At 30.7% G+C, this 23952-nt stretch overlaps 1 protein-coding gene across 5 annotated transcripts; it reads right to left on the reverse strand.

Moving 5' to 3' along the window:
• Positions 1-281: 281 nt before the first annotated feature.
• On the reverse strand, positions 282-23731 carry LOC103490805 (beta-amyrin 11-oxidase-like). Of its 5 annotated transcripts, none has more exons than XR_007821833.1 (10): positions 13426-13676; positions 11382-11868; positions 10991-11257; positions 10169-10258; positions 5990-6068; positions 5713-5819; positions 4867-4988; positions 1267-1315; positions 1069-1132; positions 282-514 (listed from the first exon to the last, which is right to left on the reverse strand). XR_007821833.1 is itself a non-coding variant. In XM_051086429.1 (8 exons), the coding sequence occupies exons 1-8, from the start codon at positions 23711-23713 to the stop codon at positions 4323-4325; spliced, it is 1491 nt and encodes a 496-aa protein (XP_050942386.1). In that variant the 5' UTR covers positions 23714-23731; the 3' UTR covers positions 4148-4322. The 5 variants fall into 5 exon arrangements, 2 of the variants coding, with proteins under 2 accessions (XP_050942386.1, XP_008448720.1); XR_007821832.1 differs by having other exon boundaries at positions 1069-1160; XR_007821831.1 differs by having other exon boundaries at positions 1069-1164.
• Positions 23732-23952: the final 221 nt, after the last annotated feature.

The following is a 23952-nucleotide window of genomic DNA, read 5'->3' on the forward strand; positions in this document are numbered from 1 at the left end:
CATAGCTCAATAAATGACTAAGAGTAAGAAGGTGCAAGTTAATTATTCAATCCATGTGGTATGAGATATTGTTTATTTTGGCATAAAGTCTTGTAATTATATACTACCTAAAAAGGTCTCTTAACTACTATCGGAGATAGTTGTGATAGTTGTGATTCACTTGTATATACGTACCTATATTTGTTTTCCTTATCTAGGAGAACTATGAAAAAAATATATATGATTCTATATGATTCAAGAATTTGTATGAAAAAGGGTAAAATTTTCCATAATAACAATAGTAAGAGTAAAGGATTTGTTAATTTGATGTGTGCAACGAATACACATATACACGAGACAACAATGAAGTCTTAATTATATAATCATAAAGTTTATTTATTTGGCCAAAGAAGATTATCGAGAAGCACTACATATTCTCATGCAACTTTAAACACTCTTAATTGCCAAGCATTTGTCTATGGGTTGAGGAGATGGTATGCATTTCAATTGACATTGAGGATTAAGTCGCTCCACCCTGCATGCGTTGATGATAGATTTGTTTTGACATAAACAAATTGACAAGCAAAGGAATAGAGAATGACACAAATACAATTTTCTTATTTTGAGGGATAGCAGGTCGATAATTGCAAACAACAAATACATCTAGATTAGGATATAAAAGTTTTATATCATGCACCTATGTTAAACCATAAACACAAAGCTCAAAATGATCAAGGCCAAAACGAAATTATATATAATGTGTAGCTGGACACTGACCTGTCTGGTTATTAAGATCGGAACATAAAATAATAGATTTAAGATATTCAACACTAATGAAAAAAAATTAATCGGTTCATGTTTGAGTTATAGGTTCTTATTTTTTTTAGTTTTTTTTTTTTGTTGTTTTTAGTTTTTAAGAAATAGAAATGGTTTGGTTATTATATATATATATATATATTTTATTTTAAGAAACGTTATCGCTTTTATATTTTATTCATTAAAAACAAAAAACAAAAAAACAAAAGATAAGAAAAATTGAAAAACAAGAAAACAAAAGACATTACCAAACAAGGTGCTCAAAGAACTCACTTGTAAATGAGGAAAATTGATATCTTGAGTTTGACAAGATCACGTCCGGGACACATTCCGACTCCTAATCCAAACAGAATAAAAGTGCCAGGCTTGCTTATAAAATTATGTTAAAAGAAATAAAGTTAAAAAATAAACTTTAAGTAACAAATAGAACATAGCTCAATAATTGACATAAGATTGTGTTATAATGAGTACCTTAGTAGATCAAATTTCCCAATTTCAACTGCACTAAAAAAATGTCATCCTTTAAGAAATAAAAGACATGCAACTCTAATTAAATTTCCTCCAAATTCACAATATTAGTACTTTAATCTCTTTTTTTAGAGGTACAATTGAAATTCAATATTATTTACAAGTGAAAAAACAATTTGAATTTATATAAACAAATGATATTAAAAAAATTATTTTAGGAAAACATAATATCTCTATGTATTTTTCATGAGAAGAAGAAATTATTAGTTACTTTTGTGGATGAATTTAAAAATGTTATAATTTTATCTTTGGACTTTGAGTTGAGTTTTCTTAATTTGATAATCTTTAGGTTTTAACATGTTGAACTTTAGTACATCACACTTAGCAAAAATATGGTAGAAGTGCACACTAAAAAAAATATTTAGAAGGCAAATGAAAACTTAAACTTAAAACTTAACAAAAATGTAATATTTAGAACCAAAATGTGAAATATTTGAGAAAGGTTAAAGTCAAGAATGAAATTTTGAGGTGGACAAAAAAAAAAAAAAGTGAAATATTTGAGAAAGGTTAAAGTAGAACCAAGAATTCGCCAACCTAAATCACCACGAGGAAGTTCATACCATTTCTTCCCTAATTTCAATGCATAATACAAATTATTCAATCTCTTCCCTAATTTGTTACACTCAAACAAAACTTATTAAATTGGTTTTCCTTAAAATGTTTGTGTTAAGATTCATTTAAAGTGCTTTATTAATTAAATTGTTTGCTTCTATTAAGAATTAATTTAGCATTTAGTAGATTTATGGCTCGCCTAACTTTCTATATCTATATATTGTCTTTTCTTTTACGAAGGAAACAGATCATGAGACATAAAGTGAATTTGGACATCTCCACTATGAGTGGGTATTTCTTTAACAACATACCTTCCCCAAAAGATTCAATATGAAATGATTACATGTTAATATTCAAAGGGGGCTAGAGCTAAGCCCGTTACATAGATTAAAGTTAAGAGAAATTGTGCAAGAATTGTAGTCTTTGAAGAGAGTGTGTCTACTAGACCATAACCTAATCAAATTGCAGATATTCTTCCGAGAGTTGGTGTTGCTAATCTGTTTGTTGTTAAAGATTTGGTTGTTTCTCTCCAACTGTATTGTCCAAAGAACAACCATATCTATTGTCTTCTCACCTCAGTAAGGTGAAAATGTTTGGTAAAGTAAAAAAAATAGTAAATTATCATTTTATTTCTTTTTCGTGTTCAATTTTAATGCCTGTATATTCCATAAATATTATATTTTTTCAATTTTTTAGATAAAATAATTTTAATGCAATAAAATACAACATGCGAATACATTTTGAAAAATTATAGTGAAAAAAAGATAGTTCATAAATAGTTTTTGAAAAAGAATAACTAGATTAATTTTTATTTTTGTTTGAAGTCTTTTTAAAGATATAAAAAAGAGGCAAAATATTTACGATCTATAGAATAATTTAAAAAATAGAAAAAGTCTAGAGGCCCATCATGTAAAATATCAAAAATGCCTCATCAACCGCGTCATAAAAAATGCACGTAATATATTTGTGATCATTTAGATTTGGTTATTGTTTGGTACGCGACCGTTTAGATATGACTACAATTTATTTTTTCAATTTCATCGCTTAATATTTTTACATGATCGTTTAATTTGGTTACACGATGGTTTAGATTTGGGGACCAAAATCTAAATAATTTTTTTAAAAAATTTGGTACACGATTTTTAAAATTTTTTTTGGTACACAATCGTTTAGATTTCTCTAAACGATGATTTATTTTTTTTATACAATCGTTTACTTTTTTTACACACGATCGTTTACATTTGGCTATTCCAATCCAAATGATTTTTTTCAATATTCTTTATACACAATATTTTATTTTTTTTACACGATCGTTTAATTTGGTTACACGATTGTTTAGATTTAGGGACCCAAATCTAAATGATTTTTTTCAAAATTTGGTACACGATTTTTTTAATTCTTTTGGTATACAATCATTTAGATTTCTCTAAACTATGACTTATTTTTTTTACACGATCGTTTATATTTGGCTACTCCAATCCAAATGATTTTTTTAAAAATTATTTATACACGATCTTTTATTTTTTTTTACACAATCGTTTACTTTTTTTTAAACGATCGTTTATTGGCTACTCCAATCTAAATGATTTTTTTTCAAGATTTTTTATATACGATCTTTTAGATTTTGCTATTTTTTTTGTATACAGTCATTTAGATTTGGTTAACCAAATGTAAACGACGTAAAAAAAAAGAAAAAGAAGAAAGATGATGGAAAGAAATCGTAGCGAAAAAAAAAAGAAAGGAAAAGTAGAAAGACGATGGAAAGAAATTGAAAAAAGAAGAGAAAAATAAGAAAGACAGATTAAACGACATAAATAAAGAATTAAAAAATAAGAATGACGATGGAAAGAAATGGCAGAAAAAAAGAGAGGAAAGAAGAAAAACGATGAAAGAATTCGCAGGAGGAAGATGAAAGAAATCGCAAGAGGAAGATGAAAGAAATCGCAAGAGGAAGACGATTTTATCGCGAGGAAGAGAAGAAAGATGGAAGGACAAACCTGTTATATTTAAAAAATGGCTAACTTTATGAACTTTATTATACGGACCGTAAATAGTTTGGTATTTTGTTACATTTACGAAAACTTTCCTTTTTGTTTTATATAAAGGAGTGAATTAGATTCTTCTTTAATGAGAAATTAAATTGAACTAAATGAGGATTCACAGTGAAGTAATAACTATTTAATTGAAAACTCTTTCTTGACATAATAATTGAATTGATTTTTTAAAATAAAATTAAAATATGATTCAAGAATGTTATAGAAAAATAAAAATGTTTATCATAACAATACTAAAGTATTTATTTTATATGATGAGTGAATTAAAATTCACACACATATATACACACACACACAAGTACATGTCATATATATTTAGAAGCTTAATACAATAACCATAAAGTTCACACACTTATTGGAACAAAGAAATAAAAGGTTATGAGGGATGACTTTTTAGTCATTTTTTGATGGGGCTTTTATCACTCTTGCCAAGCATTTGTCTTTAGGATGAGAAATAGGCAAGTACTTTAATTGACACTGAGGATTAAGTCGCTCAATCCTGCATTTACCCGATACGTATATATTTATCGATGATACATTAAAGAAAAAAAGTTAAAAGGCAATTTAATAATATTTCTATTTCGATATAAGTTCAACCATGATTGATAACTATTTTATTTTTAGGTTTTAGGTTTTAGTTTTTGAAAACTAAACCTATAAATATTTTTTCTATCTCTAAATCTCTTGTTTTGATTTGTATATATGTGTTTGTGAAAACATTAAATCCAATAACTCTACTTCATTTTTTCATATTGAATCTCTTCTTTTCAAAATTTCTACCAAATAAACTTAGTTACTTGCGTGATCCTCACATTTTTCACTTTTAGAAACATTTCCATTTATTTAAAATAAACAAATACATCCCGAGCTTGGCAAATTTATATTTATTTTGTGTAAAAAGTGTATAGAAGGTACAAAGTTAGAAGAAACAACTCACTTGTAGTTGAGGACAAAATGATGAAGGAAAATTGAGATCTCGATTCTGGCAAGATCACGTCCCGGACACATCCTAACTCCTAATCCAAAGGGAGTAAAAGCACCTGGACTTCCTATAAAATTCTGTTTAAAAAAAATGATAGTTTTCAAATATAACAAATGAATCAAAATATTTTTAAATATAACAAAATGTTATTATTTATCAGTGATAGATTCTAATAAAGTAGTATAATCTATCGCTGGTAGAAACTGATTGTCATCTATAAGTATCTATCATGGTAGAAACTGATTGTAATCTATAAGTATCTATCACAATTTTTATGGCTAACATGTAGTGATATTTTGTAAATTTGTTAAGTTTCATTTTTACCTAGAATGTTGACTAATTCCCACTTTTTATCAATTTTATTATTTTTTATCAACCAATTAAAAACAATTAATTAACTATAATTAAATTTTTTTCATGAATTTTTTTCCACTTGAAAATTAAATGAAAATTCCACATCATAACTATTTTAAATAAATTAATTAAAATTAACACACGAAAAGATCAAAAGTGATCAACTATAGTTAACTTTGATGTAAAAATGTAAAACCAAAAAATCTACGGACCCAATGAAAACTAAACTAAAAAATGAAAAGCTTATATTTTGAAATACAAAAATCAAGTAATTATCAAAAGAGTCCAACCAAACTATATTGACTCATTCTTAGGAGAGACATGATAAATTTAGTCCATTTATATTTTGGATGTAAAAGATTAGTGGTTGAATTAATAAATTAAAAACATAAATAGAGAATAAAAGAATATGCATATAAATAAGAAGAGTATTTAATAAATGCATACATCCCATCTTGAAGGATTGAAGTGTTGAGGGGAAGGATGTAGTTTTTCGTCCATGTTAAGCTCTCGAAGCCAAAGTATGACTTTCCATCCCTTTGGTATTGTTTTACCTAAAAACAATCAAAATATATAATACAAAGTTATTACAATTACTCAATATATATTATATAGGGAAAATATTTTATCTTCTTTAGCTAGAAGGACATTGCACAAATCCTTTAAATAGAAGGGTTTGAGATCTAATTTGGGATGAATGAGAAAAATATAGCGATGGACTAACCGTTAATTTCAACATCAACTGTTGCCTCACGAAAAGTAACAAATGCAATACTGCTTAGGCGAAGCGTCTCATCTATGACCTGGATATTATACAAAATATATGTAGAGAATTGATAGTTATAATTCAATATCATTAGATTTTGAAAATATATATAAGGCAAGAGCAGATCAGAGGTACACCAAGACATATCAACTAAGTTGACATCTCTCTATAGCATTCTCATCACATCCCAAGACCAAAAGTGATATCATTGATTGATGGAAAGGTACAAAACAAACTAGAGAGAAACTCAAAGAGCAATATAAGAGATTACAATAATGCTTTCTAGCTAGAGTATCGGCGATATAGTACTAATGCTAGTTACGACTATATTAGATATTTGTTGACGATGGTGTTTATTGAAAATTTATTTGTTATTCTATGATAATCATATTGGTTAGAACTAGTTGTTAAACTCAAGAGTAGCATAATTAAGAGATTTTTGTTCAAATGGCAATTTTCATAAGAGCCTTTATGATTAATGACCCGTCTTCTCACAAACTTTCTAAAGTATTCTAACTTTTTTCCTATCATGTTAGGGATGACCATCTCTTTGACATTTATTTTTATCATAATTTGTTAGAATATTCCATAAATATAGGGTAAGACATTCATGAAAATCGCAATATCTTTATTGCATTAAGGGTATGGCTACGTGAATATAGGGTGGAAAAATCACGATCTTAAATTATAGTGTATAATTGCAATAGACAGTCATCGCAAACTAATTAATCATGATTACGATACACATAGATATAGTTATCCTTAAAAAATGTGTTACTGTACTCTTACATAATCAAAAAGTTATATTTTATAAATTGTGAAGGACTAGTCTTTAATAATCATGAACGGATCACCCGTAAAATAACAACAATTAATCACGTAAAACTTTTTATGTTAAGAATTTAAAAACATTTATGAAATCAAAATTGATTAACAACCAAACTTAATGTTCAAAATTAGAAGACGCAATTCTAACGACCTACGAAGCTGTGGATTTCTAGAGAGTTAGAGAAACTAGAGGTTTTATGGTCAAGACTGATATAGAAAAGGCCTTTGACAAGATCAACTGGAACTTCATAGATTAAATGCTTCTAACAAAGAATTATCCTAAAAAATGGAGAGACTAGATCAAAGCATGCATCTGAAATGTCCAGTACTCAATCATCATAAATGGACATCCAACATGTTGTATAAAGCCAAAAAGAGGTATAAGACTTCTAATTAGCTACCTTGGGTGGCAAACCAAGCTCCTTAAGCTTTTGGGATAATATAAAAGAAAAAATCCAAAAAAAGCTATGCAATTGGAAATACTCACAGCTCTTCAAAGGAGGAAAATTAACTATCCTACAAGCAAGTCTCTCTAGTCTCTCAACTTACCAACTCTCTGTTTTGAAAGCTCCTATGACCTTATACAAGCAAATTGAGAAGATTTTGGAGAGATTTTCTTTGGAATTCAAACTCAGAAAGTAGTCACTACAAGAAAATCGAGGTTTTTCCGACGCACAAAACGCGTCGGAAGAAATGACGTCGGGAAATACGTCTTATCCCGACGACACTTTTTGCACGTCAGGTAAAGGAACTTTTTCTGACGTCGTGATAGAGTCGTCGGAAAAGATGACAACATTTCCGACGTTTGAGTGAATAGCATCAGGAATAATAACTTATCCCGACGCCCCCTGCACGCGTCGGGAACTGTCAGTCGAAAAAGTTTATAATTTTTAAATATATTTGACTTTTCCCGACGCCGTACATAACGGCGTCGGGAAAAGTTTATAATTTTTTTAAATATATTTCATTTCTCCCGACGCCATACATAACGGCGTTGGGAGAAGTTTATAATTTTTTCAATATATTTAACTTCTCCCGACGCCATACATAACGGTGTCGGAAAAAGTTTAGAATTTTTTAAATATATTTAATTTCTCCCGACGCCATGCATAACAGCGTCGGGAGTTCCCCTTTAAAACAAACAGATCTGAAAGAAAACTGAAAATGAGAGAGAGAGAGAGAGAGAGAGAGAGAGAGAGAGAGAGAGAGAGAGAGAGAGAGAGAGAGAGAGAGAGAGAGAGAGAGAGAGAGAGAGAGAGAGAGAGAGAGAGAGAGAGAATCCAAAGTTCCAAAAGAAGAAGAAGTCATCCGGTCTTCGCCGTCAATGTTCGTCGTCCGGTCTTCACATTTGCCCGCCGCCCCTCGCCGTCCATAAGTCAATTCTTTTTTTTTTCTTTATTTTGGTTTAGGTATTAGAAATATAATTAAACTTGTGATTGTCTTGTGGATTTGTATCAATAATGTTTAAACTATGTTCATTTTGTTGTGAATTGTGTAAATTTTGTTCTTATTGCGTAAATTTTTTGTTATTGTTTTTATTGTTCTTTATGTTCTTTATTATTCTTTATGTTTAAACTATGTATCAATAATGTTGATTGCTAAATTTTTCATTGGTTTGTTTAGATCTCATTCTCGGTAGTGCAAAAAAAAAAAAAAAACCTTCCATTTAATAATGGAAGGTATTTTTTTTAAAAAAAAAATTGTGGATCTCCCGACCCACAAATATAGCGTCGGGAGATCCCTTGACATCATCCGACGCTATATTTGTGCGTTGGGAGATGTCAAGGGCTCTCCCGATGCTATATTTTGGTGGGTTGGGAGAGCCTCTCCCGACTTATTTCTCCCGACGCGGATTAATGCGTCGGAAAATCCGCTTTTCATATAACACCCGACGCTTTTGTGCGTCGGGAGACCTCCATTTTTTTGTAGTGAGTAGATCTCACCTCATAAGTTGGGACATTATTACTAGACCGAAAAGCAAAGGAGGTTTGGGTATTGTAAGGCTGAAAAGCACCAACTTCGTCCTTCTTTGCAAATGGATATGGCGTTACCACAGTGAATCAAAAGCTCTATGGAGACAGGTTATACATGCTAAATATGAAGGGAGCCATTTTGGCAGTGTCCCAGTAAAAGGGAAGCATTCCGGTTTGAAGGCCCCCTAGATGTCAATCGTTAAAGGTTTACAGTGGTTTGAAGCAAATTGTGGTTGGAATATTAATAACGGGAAAAATCTCTCTTTTCGGCATGACAAGTGGAATGACAAAAGTCCTCTCTCATCATCTTTCCAAAGACTGTTTGGCTGTATCTCAAACAAAAAATGCCTATATCAAAGAAGTTTGAGATAACAACGTATAGGATTGGAATATCCAACCAAAAAGGCCTCTGAATGATAAAGAAAAGGAAATCAAAGCCTTTCTCCCAATCCCTCAACCTAACAAAGGAAGAGGTACACGAGTGTGGAACTTAAATGAGGACAAAAGCTTCATTATTGCCTCTATCAAAAGGGCAATATTCGAAGACTCATAGAACTTAACCCACCAAGGAAATCACCAAATCTTCGAAATCCTCTGGAAATCATCGATCCCAAAAAAGTGTAAGTTCTTCCTTTGGACAGTCATTCAAAAAAAAATCAATACAATGGACTTCATGCAAAAGAGAAGCTCCCAAATACTTGTTTGAATCCAAACATATGTGTTCTCTGCTGTTCCAACAATGAAGATATAAATCATATCCTTTTGGATTGCAAAGCAGCAAAGATCCTTCGGGACAAACTCTTGGCCAATATTGGGAGAACTATCACTAAAGACAACATTGATACTCTTTGTACATCTCTTTGCAGATTCAAACAAAAGAACAAAAGGAACATAATCAGATTCAACGCGATTGCAGCCTTTCATTCTATGGTCTTTGTGGAACGAGAGAAACAACATAATTTTCAAGGAAAACAGATGGGTAATCTGATAGCTAGGCATGTGGTCAAATAGACATCCAACTCGTAAACAATATGAACCGGGCATAATTTCTTTAAATTATAAAGCTCTGTTAGATTAGGTTGCTTGGGCTGTGCTTTAGCCCTTCATATGCCTCGTAACTTTTGGCTACTTAATATAATGAACATCAACTGGACTGCCCTAGTTTGCTGGTACGTTTCTCGTTCTAAATAAATAATAATAATAAATTTAAAGAAGCAACAATATAATCTAGAACATATATACTATATTCAATCTCGAAACCTAATATATGATTTGGTGCCTAAATAAAGATCAAATCAAAGCAATATGCAAACGAAATTATTTAAAATAAAAATACCTGAGAAAGAAATTTCATTTGTTTAATCTCTGAGAGGCTTATACCCTTTTGTGTTGAGACTCTTCTTCTAATGATATCTTCTTGTTCTTCCTAAAACCAATCTTAAAATTAACCATCAAAATAATAATTTTTTTTCATAATGATAAAATTAAATAAAAAAAAAAACGAGATTACTGTGTTATCCATGTTGTGATCCTGTGTCCATAACATTAAAATTTCCTATCGTCTCATTGACATGTTGATATTCCCCCATTTCAGTGAGTTCGACATTGACATAAGAGGTAAATCAGCGTTTCCATAACGCTGATTATATATATAAACATGTCACTTATGTACTATAATATAAATAATAATAGACAAAGACATGCTTACTCTAATTTAAATACCATAATATGTTTATTTACTAATTTAAAATTATTTTTTACTTTTTTGTTTTTATAATTTTTTAAGAAATGTCCATCAACGTCAATATTTTAACGATACACTTTCATTCATATTTTTACAAAAGTAATTTTTGATATTTCGTCAATAGTGAATATTTTCTTCAAATTACAACCAATACAACTATGTTTTTTTTTAAAAGAAAAAAAACACCAAAAGAACAAGAATCAGTAGATACACTAAGATATGTCAACTAGGTTGACATATCCATAAGATCCTTATAATGTATCTCGAAATCAAAATAACAAACCTTAGGTGTCAGATATCTATAGTCTAAATTAACCTTGATCATATAGATCTTAATAATTAAGTTTCATTTATATCTCATATACATTATTATGCAATTTAAACATGAGTTAGGAAATTAATTCATGGTCTAACCTTGGCCTTTTGGAATATATGTGGATTATCTGTAAGAAACAAAATTGCCCACATCGTAGTGAAAGCTGAAGTCTCTTGGCCTCCAAATAGCATACCAAAAATCATCTCTGTAATGGTCTCATCATCAAATCCTTCTCCATCTTCATCTCTCACTTCCATCAACAAATCCATCATATCTTTTGCTTCCCAACTTTCCCCTTTTCTTTTCTTCACCATTTTCTTCTCATCCAAAATTGATTGAAGTATTTCATGCAATCTTTTTCTAGCCTACATATAATTCATATATACATTCCTTTTCGTTATATCATATGATATAGTACAATATCATATATAATAAAGTTATCGAGACTTTGTCACATTAATTTGTATTAGAAATTATTTCTGTTCTTACCTTGAGTGCTTTATGGAAGGAGAAGCCAGGAAAGTTGATTGGCATAGTGAAGAACGCAAGTACAATATCGTCATTCAAAGACTCCATTTCTCTTATAGTAGTGCTTTTTGTTGGAGTTGAACCCATAAAAATGTTCCAAATAACTTTGAAGGTAAGTTGCTTTATCGATGTTAGCAACTCCAATGGCTTCTCCATGCTTGACCATTCCTCGAACCCACTAATGGCTGTCTGTTCTATATGATCAATGTACATCTCGAGCGATGCATGGCCGCTGATCGGTATTGTTATCAGCCGTCGAAGCTTTTGATGCTCTTCCTTTGAGACTTGATGTAGTGATCTTTTACCAAATAAGGTTTTCATTGTTGTGTGATAAGCAGGAATGAACTTGGATTCATCAGTTAATACTTGACGACATATTTCAGGTTTGCAGACAATTATAGTTAGATTCCCAAATATGTGAGTCTTGTACATGCCAACTTTCCCATATCTAATCAAAGAAGAAGAAAAGGCAAAAGAAAATTAGTAACTTCGGTACCTAATGACTACTTGAAAACTCGTCAAATCTTGTAGTTTTAATTTAAAAGAACTAAAACATACAATATTTTTAGCATCTAATCAATATTCTCTATAGATATATTTTAACTTTTTATTTTAATGCTTTCACACGTCTACCATTGAAGTTGCTCTCATATATAAAAAAATAATAAATTTTATAAAAACAATTGATGTCCATACAAAAAGATAGAATATTTTTTTTATTGGAGAGTGTTTGAAAATTATATTTAAATAAAAATAGAAAACATAATTATAAATGACAAAATCTTAAAAATATGTTAGAATCTAATGGTAACAAACATTAATACACTTCTATCCATCTCTATAAATTTTTCTAAAACCTTAGCCATTTTAATTTCAATGTTAATTTTTTTTTATATTCGAACATAACCATCATTATTAGTAAACTATTACTTAAAACGAATCTCATATTAATTGCTTAAAAAATAGAGAAAGAAAAAGAGAGTTTGTTTGCTAGTTTAATTTAATTTAATTTATTTATTTTATTTATAAAATAGTCCATCAAAAAATACATTTTTTATTATCTAATATCACGTCAATCAAATCAATTTGGCAACGAGTTGCTTTTTGATCTATCTGTATTGCAGATGTAATTTTCAGAATCAAAATCATGTTTCTCGAGAACTAAAAATTACTAAATTAAGAAGAAAGAAAAAGCCAAACTATTAGTTGGGGATTTGGCTCTTAGAATATGACAAAGAAACTATCATGACAATAAGAGAATTGTGAGAAAACATAAACAAAAGTTTCAAATCTCCAAAACCAAATGTTTCCAAAGGGTTAGACTAACTATTACAATTTTTTAACGTTGATATGTATCTATATGATCTTTTTTCGTCAATGTTCTCTTAAATAATCATTTGATTTTGAAAAATTAAGTTTACATTTACTAATTTGAATTTAAGTTTTCAAAATTTGACTTAACTTTATTATTAAAAGAATACTAGATCGAATGATTAATTAATATACTTAGACATTTCAACTAGGTTGATAGTTGAGACATATCTCTTAAGCCCCTCCTCCATACTTTGGTCAAGAAAAGGTATTGATATGAGAAAAAGGTTGATAGCCAAACACATCTCAAATTTTGGTTTAACTTTTAACTATAAATAATAAGTTTATTTATTTTATTACCCATTTTTTTATGATTTTAAATTAAGTTAAAAATTAAAAATAAATAGTAAAATTGTTTTTTTAGAATTTAGCAATGAATTGAACTAGTGCGAAAACACATATATTTCAAGAATCAAAAATTAAAAAAACAAAATTGTTTAACTGACATGTTTAACAAAAGCAGATTTTCAAGTTGATTATCGTTCCTATCAACTCAACCACATTTACATCTTCTCGCTAAACTTACTTACTATAATAGTCAATTTAGTGCTCTAAACATCCCAAAGTGTTTTGTAATAGTATGTAAGATGTATGTATATAATTTGGATGGATGCAAAAGATCAATGAGATATACCTTCTTGAGAAGTCAGCAATGAAACTTTCTGGAGGACCAAAAGTAAAATATTTGAGAAAGGATAGAGTAGAACCAATAAATGGCCAAGATAGATCACCAGGAGGAAGTTCATCCCATTTCTTCCCTAATTTCAATGCATAATACAAATTATTCAATCTCTTCAAAACCCCAAACCCTAAAACAAAACCCACAAAAGGAACAATCAACAGCAACCAATTTATCACCAACTCCATCTTTTTTATATTTCTCCACTTCAACGCACCTTTGCTTTTTATATCAACATATTTTTTTGGCTTTATTTACAAATCTAATTTTTTATTGCTCATCTCTCTCTTGCATTTGCACATGTATAATTATAAGTTTGATTGATAGGTTGTTTCATAGTCATATTATTAAATTCTTTATATTTTTTTAGCTTATTTGGTTTCATACGCGTATAACAAGTTTTGAGTAAAAAAAATTTCCAATCGAACAAAATAAAATATTATAAAAAGTTAACGTGCTATTTATGGGTTATCAACTAGTATATATAAAAAGATACCAATTCTATGTGAAAAGTGAAAAATGGAAGGCAAAGTTTTGGAGGACTGTAATCAGTAAGAAATACAAAGAACTATGCTATGTTAATCATTGCATGATTGTGAATTTTTGTTTGAAAACGAAACGACGAATCGAGTTTCTGGATAATCGATTTCGTCCATCCTGTCGTTTAGTCGAGCAGATTAGCTCTGCCACTCACTTTGATGTCGGTTTGTAGATATTTTGCTCTGTAATTGGAAAGAAAACAGAAGAAAGTTCCAAAAATATATCCATCAGTTCTCTCATGTCATCAATCAGAACAGGCCGTCCATGTCGCAAGTTGAGCAAATATCTGGATCACACCTTTGCTTTTGATAATACTTAAATTACTCAATACAATTTTCTATTGTTAATATGTATTATATATAATTGTCCTTGGTGTTGAATATGTTGATAAGATAAAGCTAAATGACAATTTCTTTTAGTTAAATGTAGGGGAGTTTAAAATAGCGGACTGAACGATCCAAACTTTTAAACTGAGCTAAGATCATTACTCAAAAGATAAAAATGAAAAGATACTTTTTTCATAAGAGAATAACTAAAATCTTTATAAAATTAATATCAATAATTCTTTGTAAAAGATAAAATTTGCAAATTTAAAAGCATGAGTCTGGTTCTAACAATTTTAAAGAAAAATAAATAAATAAATAAGACAAAATCTTAAAAAATGTCTAAAATTTAAAATACGGAGAAAAAAAAAAACATATTAACAGACTCCGGAGCTGAATTGTTTCCCATATGGCATGTTACGGATTCTTGCTTGCCGCCTTTTTCCAAATTCTCTACCTTAGCCTGAAATATTAAAACATAGAAAAGAGTGTCGTGTTTCTAATGGAGTACATCTGGGTGAGTGATCGTATGAACACCATGAAATCGTGTGGGTGATCTCGTGGAGCACACTTGGGTGAGTGATCGTATGAACACCCCTAAATCGTGTAGGTGATCTTGTGGGAACACCCCTAGTTGTGTACATGTGTACACTGTAATGTAGTAGGTAATTCAAGTCAAAGTTAACAGACACACCACAACCCAGAACCCAGAAGCATGTAATATCATTATAAACGTCATAAACATGACATGAATATTAAGCATAATGTTCTCAAGCATATGATTAATATATCTGTAACGCCCCAACAATTTAGATTTTCATTTTTTTTCCTTAAGTGTGGTTATTGAAATTTTGGATGTATTTGAGGAAACTTGGTTACTTATATTTTTGATTGTGAAATTAATTAAGATTTAGAGTTATATAATTATTTTGATTTGGATAATAAAATTGGTAGAGTTATATGTTGAAGATAAAGATATTTGGGTTGAGGAGAGAGAGAATTGAATTTTTTTTAGTTAAAGGTAATGGTGATATTATTTGGAAAAAGAAAAAGAAAGAGAAGGGATTGGTGTGATTGGTTGAATTTGAATTTTTAAGGAGGGAGATTTTGATGGATTTAATTGAAGAAAGAGAGTATGAGATTTTTGGGGAAAAGAAAAGATAATAATAATGATAAAGAATTATTATTGTGGCATTAAATACATTGCACTATTCATCTTCCTCTTCAACCAAACCCAAAAGAGGGAACCCTAGCCGCCGCCACCTTTACCGTCGACCACCACGCCGCCGAGCTCCAGCCGTCACGCGCGGATCGCAGCCGAGTCTCCAAGCTGCCCGCTCAGCCCCGACACATCGTCTGCACCGATCCGACGTCCGCCCGAGCTTTTCCGCCGTGTTCGAGTTGAGGTTTGCGAAGCCCGCGCCGCCAGCCGCTCGTCGCTGCTTCCGTCGCACAGCCGAGCAACATCGTCTATCCCCAGCCGAGTAGTCCCGAGCGAGTCGAACGCCACTCGCGACCGCAGTCGACCCGAACAGCCGCATGATGATCGATTCGACCCGCGCCCCTCTCTATGAGCCGAACGCCACTGCGCCTACAATTGCAACTCGCAGGCGCGCCGCGCCCGCACGCCCGCGTGAGCCGCGCCTTCTGCCGTAAGCCGAGCCGACTCCAGCCTTCAAGCCGAGCTGATTCCTGCTTTTCTAGTAGAGCCAATTTGCCTGTCCTTGAGCCGTCAGCCTGCTCTGGTCCTTTGCACCTATTTTGGTAAGTTAATTGGGTTTTTGGCACACCCAGCAAGGACTTAAGATTTTTAAACCTAAATAATTTATTTGGATTAAACTGATTTATCTCTCTTAAAAAGGTAGCTTGGACCAATTGAATTGTAGAGTGAAAGACTTCTTCAGTTAAGGACCACCTCCTTGTAACCCGACCACGAGTAAGTTATTCCAACTAAATCCTTGAGTCCTTGGTCGTTTAATGTTCAAGTTATGAAAATTGGCGTTATTAATCATTTAGGGCCTCGCTGCTTGGAAAACGCATTTTCTTGCTGTTAGAATTCGATTGAGCAAATCTCCAGGTAAGAGATTTCTACTACTAGCTCTACGACTAGAATTACGAGATCGCATACATCCTTAGTTAACGACATGTTAATTAATGAGGGTATGATGTGGCTGATGGTGTGATTTGATACGATGACATGGTATTAATGTGATGACGTGGCTCGTAATGACATTATGTTTTGACATTATGATGAGATGCGACATGATGACTAGACTGATATGATTACGTGATGATGCTATGTTATATGTATGCTATGGTTAGGGTACCTGTTAGCTTAGCCTATTAGAGTCGTACCTGCATGGGTGTCTTTCGGGACCACCACCTATTTAGGACTGCGTAGTTCGATGGAACTGCCAGTTTGACATAGATATAGATATGATTCGAGTGATTCGACGGGATCCTCGCAACCCAATTATCTTAGTGTTTCCTCCGGGTACGCTACAGACTAGTATGTCCTAGGTGTTCCCTCGGGACATCGAAGACCAGATTCTGTTCCTACGGGAGCGCATGTTGCACGTGTTCGGGATCGTGCCAGTTATTGGGTACTATTTTCAGGACTCTAATAGGAAGTTAACAGGCACCTAGTGGGACTAGTAGTGGGTCCCTTACTGAGTATTTTATACTCACTCTTTCCATGTCATATTTTTCAGGTAGAGGCAGAAGTAAGGGCAAGGGCAAGCTGGCGGGCGATCAGAAGTGACCGTGGCGAGCCATAGGGATCCCTGCTTCCGCTTTACACCCTAGTTTAAACTTTTAGTATTTGAATTTTTATTATTCTTTATTTATTGTTTCGTTTCTTTAAAAGTAGATAGGGCCCGAGTAGGATTTTAATATTTGTTTACATTTCGCGCATTACCCTAATTTGGTTTTTTTAAAGTAAATAAGATTTTGAGGTTTTGTTCGTTTTAGCCAAACTTTATAACTTTGTCTACGTTATTTACATTTAGTAATGGCTTCGACTCAGTATAAGGAGTTGGGTCGTTACAATATCATGTATCATAAACATCATAAGTATATCAGTCATATCATGAACATAATATCTATATAGCATCGCATTGCGCATCTTAGCTACCATAAATGTATAACCGTAAATAGTTTGAAGGGAGTAGTAGAATCTCTTACGTTAAATCCTATCTGTGTTTTCTAATAGACAAAGCCTATATAGGAGAACAAATTTCAAAATTTTCCGTCAAAATTTTCCAATAGACGAAGAAATTTCAAATAGCTTAATTAATACGCAATAATAGCTAGCTTCAAAATCTCCAATTAACTTATCTAAAGTAAAGTTGAGGTTGAGACCAATTCCGGGAATTAGCCAGCTTTGAAGGAAAAAATCCAAATTTAAAAAAGTGAACCAACTTAATAAATGTAGTAGTATAAAATATTTATGAAAAAAAATTATATCAACTTTCGTTTATATGTAATATTTAAATTTAACGATAAGGTTAAATTTGTCCATAAAATTAGTCCAATCTTATTATTATTGAAATTAATCGAGAATTTAAAACATTTGTGTAAAATTGTAGTTAGATTAGGTCTTCTCTAAAAAAATTTTTAATTATTATTCATAAAATTGTAACCGATTAAGTCAAATTCCTCTAGAAAAAATAAAATTGACCTAAATGAGGATTCATAGTGAATTAATAACTATTTAATTGAAAACTTTTTTCTTGACATAATAATTGAATTGATTTTTGAAAATTAAATTAAAATATGATTCAAGAACGTCATAGAAAAATAAAATGGTTATCATAACGATAATAAAGTATTTATTTTATTTGATGGGTGAATTAAAATTCATACATATATATACACACACAAGTACATGTCATATATATTTAGAAGCTTAATACAATAACCATAAAGTTCACACACTTGTTGGACCAAAGAAAAGGTTACGAGGGATGACTTTTTAGTGAATTTTTGATGGAGCTTTTATCACTCTTGCCAAGCATTTGTCTTTAGGATAAGCAATGGGCAAGTAATTCAACTCGCATTCAGCATTAAGTCGCTCTACCCTGCATTTACCCGACACGTATATTTATCAATCAAAACATTAAATATAATAATTCTATTTTTTTTATTGAATCTCTTGTTATCAAATTCTCTATTAAATAAATTTAGTTACTCGACGTGATTGATCGCGTTTTCATTTTTTAGAAATACATTTCTATTTATTTAAGAAAACAAACACATCTTGAACCTGACAAATTTATGTTTATTTTGTGTCAAAAGTTTAAAGAAGATAAAAAGTTAGATGAAACTCACTTATAATTGAGGACAAAATAGTGAAGGAAAATTGAGATCTCGATTCTGGCAAGATCACGTCCTGGGCACATCCTAACTCCTAGTCCAAAGGGAGTGAAAGCACCTGAACTTCCCGTAAAATTCTGTTTAAAAAAAGTAAGAAAAACATTGTTTTTAAATATAACAAAATAAATCAAAATATTTATAAATATAACAAAATGTTATTATTTATCAGTGATAAACCCCTAATAAAGTACTATCTTCTATCACTGATAGAAATTGACAGTAATTACCAACATGAGCTTAAGTTAATTGACATATGTATATTTTCGAGAACAAAAAATCTCGAGTTCAAATTTAATCTATCAATCTATATCACAGTAAATAAATGTAAACTAACTCCACTAAAATTATATTCAAAACTTAGGACTAATATATATATATATATATATATTTCTTTTTAGGAGACATGCTAAAATTAGTCCATTTATATTTTGCATCTAATTAAAGATTAGAGGTTGAAAAAATTGAAAACATAAATAGAAAATAGAAGAATATGCATATAAATAAGAAGAGTATTTAATAAATGCATACATCCCATCTTGAAGGATTGAACTGTTGAGGGGAGGGATGTAGTTTTTCGTCCATGTAAAGCTCTCGAAGCCAAAGTATGACTTTCCATCCCTTTGGTATTATTTTACCTAAAAAAAATCAAAATAATACGAAGTTATTACGATCATTCAATATATATATAGGGAAAATATTAATCTTACCTTCTTTAGGTAGAAGGATATTACACAAACCCTTTGTAGAGTTAGGGTTTGAGACCTATAATTTGGAATGAATAAGAAAAATATAGTGGTCGAGATCAATTCTCTTATTTGTCGACTAACCGTTAATTTCAACATCAGTTGTTGCCTCACGAAAAGTAGCAAATGCAATACTACCTAGGCGAAGTGTCTCATCTATAACCTGGATATTATACAAAATATATAGAATTATAAGTTCTAATTCAATATTACTATATATTTGAAAATATATACAAGGCAAGATGTGATAAGGGGTGCATTTAGACATCTCACCTAAATTGACGTCTCTATAGCACCCCTCATCACGTCTCAATACCAAAAGTGATATCATTGATCGATGAAAAGGAACAAAACATACTAGAGAGAAGCTCACAGAGCTATATAAGAGATTACAAAAAAAATCTTTCCTAGTTGAGTGATACAGTAGCAATGCATGCTAGTTACTATATTTAGATACTTGTTGATGGTGTTTATTCAAAATTAAAAGAAACAACAATATAACCAGCATTGTGATCTAGAACATACTAAAGCTAATATATGATTTTGTGTCTAAAAAAGATCAAATCAAAGGAATATGCAAAGATGATTAATTAAAATAAAAATACCTGAGAAAGATATTTCATTTGTTTAATCTCGGAAAGGCTTACACCCTTTTGTGTTGAGGCTCTTCTTCTAACGATATCTTCTTGTTCTTCCTAAAACCAATCTTAAACTTAACCATCAAAATAATAAATTTTTTCATGATAATAAAATTAATATTATATTTTTTTTAAAAAAAACTAGAGATTACTATGTTATTCATGATGTGATCATATGTATGTCCATATATAGAATTAAATTTTCGATCGTTCTGTCGACATGTTGATATTTTTACATTTCAATGAGTTCGACATCGACATGAGAGGTAAATTAATATTTTCATTATATATTGTAGAATGATAGAAGGTAAGAAAATAAATAATAACATGTCACAACTTTCGTTCAATATAATACAAATAATAATAAACATGGTTACTGATCTGGTTTAAAAATCAGAGTACGTTTATTTACTAATTTAAATTTATTTTTTATTTTTTGCTTTTATAATTTTTTTTAAAATGTCCATCAACATCGACATTTTACGATACGCTTTCATTCATATTTTTTACAAAAGTAACGTTTCGATATTTTCGTTGATATTGATATTTTTTTTCAAACAACCAATACAACTATCCCTTTCCTTTTTTTTTTCGAAAAAACACCAGAATGAGAATAAGTAGATACACCAGGATATCTCAACTAGGTTAACACATCTATAACATTCTTATCAATGTATCTCGAAATCAAAATAGCATACCTTAAACGTTGATATCTGTAGTCAAAACCTTGATCATATATATCTTAATTAAGTTTCATTTATATCTCATATGCATTATTACGCAATTTAAACAATGAGTTAGGAAATTAAAGAAGAGTCTAACCTTGGCCTTTTGGAATATATGTGGATTGTCTGTAAGAAACAAAACTGCCCACATTGTAGTGAAAGCTGAAGTCTCTTGGCCTCCGAATAGCATACTAAAAATCATCTCTGTGATGGTCTCATCATCAAATCCTTCACCATCTTCATCTCTCACTTCCATCAACAAATCCATCATATCTTTTGCTTTCCAATTTTCCCCTTTGCTTTTCTTCACCATTCTCTTCTCATCCAAAATTGATTGAAGTATTTCATTCAATCTTTTTCTACTCTACATATTATTTATACATTTCTTTTCGTTATCATGATTATTGTAAAGTAGATTAATTGAAAACATGTGTCATATATATAATAAAAGTTGTCGAGACTTTTGTCGCATTTGTATTAGAAATTATTTTTGTTCTTTCCATGAGTGCTTTATGGAAGGGAAAGCCAGGAAAGTTGATTGGCAGAGTGAAGAACGCAAGTGCAATATCCTCATTCAAATTCTCCATTTCTCTTATAGAAGTGCTTTTTATTGGAGTTGAACCCATAAAAATGTTCCAAATAACTTTGAGGGTAAGATGCTTTATCGTTGTTAATAACTCCAATGGCTTCTCCGTTCTTGACCATTCCTCCAACCCACTAATCACAGTGTGTTCAATATGATCAATGTACATCTCGAGCGCTGCGTGGCCGCTGATCGGTGCTGTTGTCAGCCGTCGAAGCTTCCTATGCTCCTCCTTCGGGACTTGATGTAGTGATTTTCTACCAAATATGGTTGTCATGGTTATGGGATAACCTGGAATGAACTTGGCTTCTTCCGTTAATAATACTTGACGACATATTTCAGGTTTGCAGACAATTATAGTTGGTTTTCCAAATATGTGAGTCTTGTACATATCAAGTTTCCCATATCTAACCAAGGAAGAAGAAAAGGAAAATGAAAATTAGTAACTTTGGTAAGTAACTACTTGAAATACTTTCAAATCTCCTGGTTTTAATTTAAAAGAACCAAAACATACAATATTTTTAACATCTAATCAATATTCTATAATTTTATTTTATAGTGTAACAACTTTTTTATTTTAATGTTTTCAAACGTTTATAAAAAAAAATTAAGTTCAATATAAGAAGATAACTATTTTTTTTCCATTATGTGTTGGAGTGTTTGAAAATTATATTTAGAAAAATGTAAACAAAGTTATTGCAAATGACAAAACTCTTAAAAATATTAGAATAATTTCTATAAATGATAGATATTGATACCTTTATGTATATAATTGTTTTTTAAAATCTTGAAAGTTTAATTTCAATGTTTTTTTTTTTCTTTCCATATTCAAGCATCATTAGTAAATTATTACTTAAAATGAATCTACTATTAATTGCTTAAAAAATAGAGAAAGAAAAAGAGAGTTTGTTTGCTAGTTTAATTAATTAATTAATTTATTTATTTTGTAAAATAGTCCCTCAAAAAGAATTTTATTATTTAATATCATGTCAATTACATCAATTTGGCTATGAGTTGCTTTTTGATGTATTTGTTTTGCAGATGTTTCCAAAATCAAAATCATATGTTTCGAGAACTAAAAATTACTATGAAAAGAAATAAACTATTAGTTGGGGATTTGGCTGTTAGAATATGATAAAGAATATGCTTGAGAAAGATGAAAAATTATGATGACAAAAGAAGAATTGTGAGAAAACATAAACAAAATTTTCAAATCTCCAAAACCAAATAACAATGTTGCTAAAGGGTTGACTAACTATTACAATTTTTTTCTTTTGACGCTAGATTCCACGATCTCTTCTACTCAATGTTCTCTTAGATAATTATTTGATTTTGAAAAACTTTGGTTATATTTACTGACTTGAATTTAAGTTTTCGAATTTTGACTTAACTTTATATTTTTAGAAAGTATTAAGATCGAAGGATCAATGGATGTATTCGACATTTCAGCTATAGGTGACAATTGACACACCTTCTAAGTCCCCTCATGGTACCTTAGTTCAAAAATGCATTGATATAAGTTAAAGGTTGACATCGAGACATCTCAAATTTTGGCTTAACTTTTAGCTAGGGGTGTAAACCGGTTGGGTTGGGTTGGATTAGGGGACATTCCAACCCAACTAACCTATATTTTTTGTTGGTTGGGTTGGCAACCCAAATAGTATTCCCAACCCAACTAACCTATATTTTTTGTTGGTTGGGTTGGCAACCCAAAGTGTTTTGCAGCAGTAATTGAGTAGATTTCTTATATATATATATAATTTTGACAGTGAAGAATTGAATCTTTAACTTTAAAATATTTTTTAAACGAAATAGAACGAAATCAAGAGGTGCATTCAACTAAATTGACACCTTCGTACGTAGCACCCTTATCATATTCCAAAACTAGGTTATTACACATACTTGATGTCACACCAAAGTATAATACACACACATGCATGAATTCGTGAATTTAAAGAAGAGAACTAATTTAAAAGAAAGTTTTCAAATCAACTAGAATTGGGAAAATTTATTTGAAAATCATTACTTGTCTCTAAGATATATGCTTAGAATTTGGATGGATGCAAAAGATCAGTGAGATATACCTTCTTGAGAAGTCAGCAATGAAACTTTCCGGAGGACCAAAAGTGAAATATTTGAGAAAGGATAGAGTAGAACCAACAAGTGGCCAAGAAAGATCACCAGGAGGAAGTTCATCCCATTTCTTCCCTAATTTCAATGCATAATACAAATTATTCAATCTCTTCAAAACCCCAAACCCTAAAACAAAACCCACAAAAGGAACAATCAACAACAACCAATTTATCACCAACTCCATCTTTTTGATATTTCCCCACTTCAACACACCTTTGCTTTTTATATCAACATATTTTTTTGGCTTTATTCATAATTCTACATTTTTTTATTGCTCATCTCTCTTATATTTTCCTAATTAGTATATTATAATGTAATTATCTCTTGGTGTTGAATCTTTCACTCCTAGCTACTTGCCATGTTACGTATTCCTTTTATTATATTTTTTTCATAAGTAATCTTTTGGCTTTATTCACAATTCTA

Source organism: Cucumis melo, chromosome 6, assembly GCF_025177605.1.
Source record: "Cucumis melo cultivar AY chromosome 6, USDA_Cmelo_AY_1.0, whole genome shotgun sequence".
Lineage (NCBI taxonomy): Eukaryota > Viridiplantae > Streptophyta > Magnoliopsida > Cucurbitales > Cucurbitaceae > Cucumis > Cucumis melo.

Coding starts and splice junctions, on each gene's coding strand:
- LOC103490805 (XM_051086429.1), bottom strand. CDS start 23,713: ATGGAGTTGGTGATAAATTGGTTGTTGTTGATTGTTCCTTTTGTGGGT. Junction 6,069..10,168: donor AAATGAAATTTCTTTCTCAG/GTATTTTTATTT, acceptor TATAATATCCAG/GTCATAGATGAGACGCTTCG. Junction 4,429..4,866: donor CATTTTGTCCTCAACTACAA/GTGAGTTGTTTC, acceptor GGGTAAATGCAG/GATTGAGCGACTTAATCCTC.